The following is an 8,360-nucleotide window of genomic DNA, read 5'->3' as shown; positions in this document are numbered from 1 at the left end:
CACAGGCTAGATAATCGCACCCTGACTGCCATTAGGTGTTGGGATGAAATTCTTGGACCCATTGTCAGACTCTACACTGGTGCAGTGGGTTCTGGGTTTCTCCTAGTGCACGAGAATGCCCGGCTTCATGTGGCGTGAATATGCAGCCAGTTCCTGGAGGATGAAGGAATTGATACCATTGAATGGCCCCCAAGGTTGCCTGACCTAAATCCAGTAGAACACCTCTGGGACATTATGTTTTGGTCCACCTGATGCTGCCAGGTTGCACCTCAATCTCTTTCGGAGCTCAGTGATGCCCTGGTCCAGATCTGGGAGGAAATACCCCAGGACACCATCTGTCTTCTCATTAGGAGCATGCCCCAACGTTGTTAGGCATGCATACAAGCACGTGGGGGGGCCATACACACTACTGAGTACCATTTTGAGTTGCTGCAATGAAATTTCAGCAAAATAGACCAGCCTGCTGCATCATTTTTTCACTTTGTTTTTAGGGGTGTCTTTGAATTCAGCCCTCTGTAGGTTGATCTTTTTTTTTTTTCCATCAAACAATGTGGCATCCTTTTGTTCCTAACACGTTACCCAGTCCATATCAGTATAGATATCCAACATTTTATTTTTCCCCTTTGAGATCTGATGTGTTTTCAAAGTGTTCCTTTAATTTTTTTGAGCAGTGTACATAACTGCAATAACTGGTATTTTTAATGCCTGCCTGAAGTTTAGCTTTAAAGTAGAATATAACCAGATACTGTAATGTAAATATGAACAACTCGTGCTTTCTTGAGTCAGAGGGGAAGTTTGATTTCATTAAGGATTGAAGAAGGATATGTTAAGCCCTCTCTGACATTTGTAAATGTTTCCATGGACAACCCTCATAAACTGCATGCCAAACATGTGATTCAGAAGGATGACTTGGCAAAGTACTAGGATTCCACCGCATAAATACTGCAGAGTCTGCTTCTCTTCAAAACATCTGAACACAGCAATTTAGGATCACACTTGAACGCTCAGAAAAAGAACTAAGAAAGAAGAACCTCTCAGTATGAATATGTATTGGAAGGCATGCATGGTATTTACATTGGCTTTATTTGTACATGCACAGCCACAGAGAAGAAAACTTGGAGGCTGGAATGAAATTAACGAGGATAGTAAGGGTGTCCAGACTGCTTTGAGTTTCGCAAAGGAAGAATTCAACAGAAACAGCAACAATGGATACATCGTCAATATCAACAGGACTTTAAAACTCATGAGACAGGTTAGTGTGTGCTTGTACACAAATAGAGCTTTCTTTTGGATGTATTTGAGCACCTCTGTGGTTTTTATTTTGTGTGTTATAAACAAAAAAAAAACCCTGACAATTTAAAAAAAAAAAAAGAAATCTTTCTTTTATAAAACATATCCAATAAGTGTAAATTGATTGGTTTGTGCAAAAGTTATAGCGTCTACAAACTATGGGATATTTTTATTTATTTATGTTTTTTTTTTTTACTAGTAATGGCGGTGATGAGGGACTTATAGTGGGACTGCGATATTGCGGGGGACAGTCTGACACTAACTGATACTTTTTGGGGACCAGTGACACTAATACAGTGATCAGTGCTGTTAATATGCACTTTCACTGTACTAATGACACTGACTGGAAAGGGGTTAAACATCAGGGACAATCAGGGGGCTAAATGTGTTCCTAGCCTGTGTTATAGTGTACTGTGGGAGGTGCCTTTACTAGGGGAAGACATGGATCCTAGTCCCTGCTTTGCAGGAACACAGGATTCCTGTCTTCCTTCCTGTCAGAATGGCAATCTGCCTTGTTTACATAAGCAGACAGCCGTTTGGCTCTCTGCCTAACGATCAGCAGGTGCCAGCGGACAACGAGTCTGCGGTACCCACAGATCATCTTTGGCTGTATATAATCACAGTGGAAGTGGGCATGCGTGACCCTACCCGGAAGTGTTGGATCATGTCCTAGATACATGATCTGGCACAGCAGAGCCACCTTACCACCATATATGTAAGTTATACAGTTGGCAAGTGGTTTAGGGTATTTGTTTTTTGTCTTGAGATATTTTAGAGAATATGCCATGGTAGTTTAAAATGTGTATTTGTTGCATGACCTAAAGTGTATGTATAGTAAAAGTTTTTAGTTTTGGATAGAGTAGGGAAGAGTTAAAAACCCTGTCATTGTATTTTTGCTGGCTGTGTCCTGTTGGGAAGACTTCCCTTTACTTCCTGTCCCAGAGATGCAACAAGAAGTTGAAGGGTAATCTCAAAAGAAATGTGGGGATTTCCCCTCATAGACAGTTGTCACTGGAACATTGGAAGACTAATGCCCTGTACACACGTGCAGATTATCTGAAGACTTTTGTCTTCAGATTTACCTTTTCTATGTAGTGCAAGGGCCTGCCGGATTGCATACAAATTGAAAGTGTTTAGGTTTGACCTCATATTATATGGTTTTGGTAAGTCTACAGACAAAAGTCTTCAGATAATCTGCACGTGTGTACGGGGCATTACTCTCATGTCTTGTTCTGGTGACAACTCTAAAATGTTGGATTTCCCATAATTTTTTTATTCAAACACCATTGGTCAACAGAGCAGATACAGAGGGTGAATCAAACCAGCAGGGACAAACTAAAAGAAAACAAACATTTTGGCTAGATACATTAGGGAAACATTTACTGAAAGAAACATATATGCTGTACCCCGGCTGCCATTCGCTACAGTACTTTGTGAGTCAGTAACCCGGAACAAGCATGCAGCAAATGATGTCTAAGCAGAGTCAGAACTGATTGATGTGCTCATTCTGCGCCAGTGGCTAAAAGTATTGAAGTCATTAGAATAGCAGACAAACCTGTCAGCTAGTATTTTCAGAAATCAGCAGTGACAGCCTATGTAGCAGCCTTTAAGTGACTTTAAAGTAAATCTAAAGCCACAAATAATTTTTTTAGTTTTGGATGAAGGGAAGGATTAGAACCCCTGATGGGTTTTTATTTCTGTCTGCATCGGTGTTGGGGTGATTTTCCCTCTCTAATTATCATTTTTACCACTGTTACAACTACAAAAAGTGGGGGAAATAAAAATTATTACTGTTGTTACTGGAACAAAACCTTACAATGATAACATGAGTTACAGTAGCAACTGTCTATGACTTTACAGAGGTAACCTCTAACTTCCTATGGTATCTCCAGGATAAGAAACGAAGAGAAATCACTTCAACAGGAAAATCTTTGCAAAATGAAAAAAAAAAAAAAACAATTGTTAAAAATAACTTTTAATGCCATCCACCAAAAATATACATAGATGAACACTATATTGTCAAAAGTTTCGGGACACCTGCCTTTACACACACAAACTTTAATGGTATCCCAGTCTTAGTTCATAGGGTTCAATATTGAGTTGGCCCACCCTTTGCAGCTATAACAGCTTCAACTCCTCTGGGAAGGCTGTCCACGAGGTTTAGAAGTGTGTCTATGGGAATGTTTGACCATTCTTCCAGAAGCGCATTTGTGAGGTCAGGCACAGAGATTGGATGAGAAGTTCTGGCTCGCAGTCTCCATTTTAATTCATCCCAAATGTGTTCTATCAGGACTCTGTGCAGGTCAGTCAAGTTCCTCCACCTCAAACTCGCTCATCCATGTCTTTATGGACCTTGCTTTGTGCACTGTTGCGCAGTAATGTTGGAACAGGAAGGGGCCATTCCCAAACTGTTCCCACAAAGTTAGGAGCATAAAATTGTCCAAATTTGTTTGCTTTGTGCACTGGTGCGCAATAATGTTGGAACAAGGAGGCGCCACCCCCAAACTCTTTCCACAAAGTTGGGATCATGAAATTGTCTGAAAGGTCTTGGTATGCTGATGCCTTAAGAGTTCCCTTCATTGGAACTAAGGGGTCAAGCCCAACCCCTGAAAAACAACCCCACACCATAATCGCCCCCTCCATTAAATTATTTAGACAGGGATTTGGTGTTTTTTTTGGGTTTATTTTTTTTTAAGGGTTTAACCTTTCCCCAACCCCCAGTGCTGAACATACATGCATGTTGGTATCCAAATAACAAAAGGGTTGTATGCTTGCACCCTTGCCATCGAGATCAAATCCTGCATGCCTGGTGTGTTGGGCTGATTAGCTCTAGGAAGGGGTTGGGGTGTCACACCATTTATTTCAATAGAAAAAAGAAAAAATTACTATATAATTGCTGTACCTGTAATTAATACACACTGTCTACCTGCAAGAAAATCAAACGTACAAAGAAATGAAGCACATTGAATGTAAAATGCCTATTCCCCCACTCCATACCAGGGAATATTGTTAGAACTTTGTGCAAGGTCAAAAAAGGACGAAATGCTGAATGATTTTTAAAAGAAAAAAAAGCATATCCCAGCAGTGCTGGAACTTCAAACACATGTGTTCTGAAGCCCCGTACACACGTACCGATGGTCGGCTTACAAATGTTCCTCTTTTCTCCCCGGGATGTCGGTGTCTGCTGAAAAGTGCAAAGACAGCACAAGGACAGCACAAGAATTTTGTCCGCCGACTGCAGAAGTGATGTCATGTAATGGTTAACTTTCCCTGTGTTTTCTATTTTCTGAGCATGCCCAGTCTTGCAAATCTGCGGTCTGTCGGCCGAATTGTGTACTGACAGGCGAACAATCGTCCGTTCTGGTGTCGGCATGAGTATTGAAAAAAAAAATACACTCATTCGCTGAGCTTACTGGCCCTAATAATACCCCTCAAATGGGTACCAGGGAAGTTGCCGAAAGCATAAAAATGCATCAGGAGCTCCAAGCCTAAAGCCCCGTACCCACGCACAGATTGTTGGCCAACTGATCGGCCAACTTTTGTCCAGTGTTTGTTGTTGGCTGAAATGTGCTCTAGACTTGCACTGGACTTTTGTTAGCCAACAAAAAACAACTTCAGAAGTGATGTCATGTTCTGGTTGACTTTCAGTGTGTTTTTTCTTCTCTGAGCATGCCCAGTTTTGCTCATCTGATTTTTGTCTGCCGAAATCTGTACTGACTGAGGAACAATCGGCCGTTGTTTGTTGGCCAACAAAAATTTTATAGCATGCACACCAGATTTTTTTCGGCCGAAAATTCGCAGTTGGTTGTCGGAAGCATCATACTAACAAGCCTACAATCGGCAGATCGGACGTTGGCCGACAATTTACCGCCAACAATCTGTGCATGTGTACGGGGCTTAAATGGCATCAATGTAAAATTGAGAAAGTATACCACGATAAAGGGAGTCCCCGAAATGTGCTGGCTGTTTATGTGATGTAGAACCATTAAAATATATTGAACTCTACCTTCTAGGTTTGACGCTCCTGCTGTATTTGTATTTTTTAAATTTTTGAATGATTCTACATTTGCTTAGTGAAAACAAGCATAAATAGTACAGTAATAAAACAATTTTCCAGTCAAAAAGCAGGTAAAGTAAATGTGGCCAATGTCGTTGTATGCTATTTTCAACCAGAGAATTTCCACTTGTTGGGGGAGTTGGTGGTAGTAACTGTGATAAACAAAGTTGATGTACAAAATTCGATCTTTGCGGAATTTACCCTAGGTGTCTTTAGTGGCAAAGGGGAAGGCTAGAACCCCTGAAAAATGTTATATTTATGTCTTTGTCCCTGTTGCAGATTCCCCATTTACTTCCTGTCTAGTAAAACTTTGTCAGCAAGACAGGAAGCAAGGGAAATGATTTCTAATGGAATCCCGGATAGCAGTAAAATCAGTTTTAATACTTCGCCACTCTATCCAAAATTGAAAAAAAAAATGTTTGGTTTGATGTACAATTTAAGTTCTGTGAAGACTGTAATTTGATAACTTTCATTTTATTTATCTGATTTGATTAATCTGTGTTAGGTGGTTGCTGGCTCAAAATATAAAATGGAAGTTGAAGTTTCTATGAGCTCCTGTAACAATGAGGATACAGAACCATGTCCAGATGAGATCCCTCAAACAAAGGTGAGAGCTTGCTGCAATAATAAAATGTTTCCTACTACTTGTATATTATATCTATAATGTATGTAAAGTGCCCTGTACTTTAATTAACCTCTTCTGGACCGGAAGATTTTCCCTTTTAATGACCAGGCCATTTTTTGCGTTACTTTAACTGACAATTGCGCGGTCTTGCGACACTGTACCCAAACAACATTGATGTCTTTTTTTCCCACAAATAGAGCTTTCTTTTGGTAGTATTTGATCACCTCTGCGATTTTTATTTTTTGCGCTATAAACAAAAAGAGCGACAATTCTGAAAAAAAAAAGAACAATATTTTTCACATTCTGCTACATAATATTCCCAATAAAAAAAAATTAAAAATCACATTTTTTCATCATTTTAGGCCAATATGTATTCTGTTACATATTTTTGGTAAAAAAAAATCCCAATAAATGTATTTTGATTGGTTTGTGCAAAAGTTATCACATCTACAAACTAGGGGAAAGATTTATGTCATTTTTATTTATTAATTTTTTACTAGTAATGGCGGCTTTTAGCGGGACTGCAAAATTTTGACTGGCAGATCGGACACCTAACTGACATTTTTGACACTTATGGGGGGACCAGTGGCATTACTGCAATAATCAGTGCTAAAAATATGCACTGTTACTGTACTAATGACACTGGCAGGGAAGGGGTTAAACCAGGGGCGAGCAAAGGGTTAAATGTATGCCTAGGGGGTGTTTTCTAACTGTGGGGAGGATGGGCTTATGGAATCAACACAGGGACCTGTGTTCCTAAATAGGAGGAACACAGGAGCCCTGTGATGATTGCTGAGAGAACAAAGGTCTTCCGTGTTTACAACAGCAGACCAGCGTTCTCTCTCTACGGGGAGCGATCGCGGATACCCGGTGGCAATGTTGGCTGCCGGCCCCGCGCATCAGCTTCCCTGATGGCAAATAGCAAAAATAAGGAGGCATAGGACACCCCCCCTCCCCTCCCCTAATAGGTCCCCCCCCCATTTAAAAAATTGGGGAGGTATGCAAGGTGATAATGTCTTTGCTAAGGTCCCCCCCCCCCCCCACACCCAATATCCTTTAGGCTACGTTCACATCTTGGCGTTGCTATTTACAGGCGTTTTTTCAGGCGTTTTTATGGGTGTTTTTTCAGGCGTTTTACAGGTGTTTTTGTGCAGGCGTTTTTAGGTTGACTATGACTAGTAACCAATGGAAAAAAATAAAAACGCCTGTAATCTGCCCAAAATGAAGCTCATGTACTTTTTTGAGTGTTGGGCGTTTTGCTTAAAATGTCAAAACGATCAGATGTGAACAGGGGCCATTGAAATGAATAGGATTTGTCTCGTTGGGCGTTTTTTGAGCTGATCCTAGAGCAGAAAAACTCCCCAAAACTCCTAGATGTGAACTTAGCCTTATACTCACCTAATGAGTGCTCCACTCCTTCTCCTCTGCAGCTGTCCATAATATTTGGTGCTCTCAAGTATGAAAGAGTATGTGACTTTCTCCCTTGTGACTGTGCTCTGATTTAGCAGCAAATCACTAGGCCTGAGCACTGTCACATGACTAAAAGAGGGACATTACTACTGTCGACAACACCAATCATTTTAGTGGCAGCTGCGGAGGAGGAATTGCAGGTAAGGTGAGAAAAGTGGAATGGGAGGTTATTTGCAGTAAAACTCCCTATGCCAAAATGCTGCATTAAATTTAAAAAATAAAATAGAAAATCTGAAATCAAATAAAAATCTGTGGTTACCCTCAATTTCTGGGATGCAGGAGGTGACATCACCATCTTCCAATGAGATCCAGGGGAATTCTGAGTAGCCTAAATCTCATATGTTGCTGATCCAGCATCAGTGTTGGCTCATCTTCATGTGAGATCAGACTACCCAGTATAGGTTTCCTCTGAAGTCAATATATGATTGTGTATGGGTTTAATGCATTTTCTCTCTATATTTTCACAGATATGCCAATTTGAAGTTCTTTCTGTTCCCTGGAAAAATCAGATCGATCTATTGAGCAGTTCATGCAGATAGAGAAGATTGACCCATGTGAAAAAAGCTCTTGAATGCCACAATTTACTCAGAAAAAGAATTTGTTACATTTATCTGATCAAATAAAACATAAAATACTCTTCTCATGTGGTTTATTGAGTTACGGTAGACTTAAAAGCTGACCTCAAACAACTAAATAGAGTTTCATAGTAGTGTTATTTTACTTAGCTATTCTGGTGATCCCAGTAGACTGGCACAGGTCTATTACTGGAGAAATCCCTGAAATAGAAGTATAAAACTCACCTGGCTGGCATGTGTTTTAGGGAGGTGGCCCCCAGGAGCATGTTATGTATCCACATATTAGAATTTCGGGAGATTGTTATATTCTATTGTTTTTTCCTATTCTTTTCTGTTATTTCAT

General features: G+C 40.3%; 1 protein-coding gene across 1 annotated transcript; it reads left to right on the top strand.

Moving 5' to 3' along the window:
- The first annotated feature begins 948 nt into the window (after window positions 1–948).
- On the top strand, window positions 949–8,079 carry LOC309551418 (cystatin-like). The gene is made up of 3 exons (XM_082251992.1): window positions 949–1,252; window positions 5,853–5,954; window positions 7,910–8,079. Exons 1-3 carry the CDS (start codon window positions 1,040–1,042, stop codon window positions 7,979–7,981), a joined length of 387 nt encoding a protein of 128 aa, XP_082108118.1. The 5' UTR covers window positions 949–1,039; the 3' UTR covers window positions 7,982–8,079.
- The last annotated feature ends 281 nt before the right edge of the window (window positions 8,080–8,360 follow it).

Source organism: Pelophylax lessonae (genome assembly GCF_965119305.1).
Source record: "Pelophylax lessonae genome assembly, chromosome: 3".
Taxonomy (NCBI): domain Eukaryota; kingdom Metazoa; phylum Chordata; class Amphibia; order Anura; family Ranidae; genus Pelophylax; species Pelophylax lessonae.
This window is presented reverse-complemented; position numbering and strand designations above follow the sequence as displayed.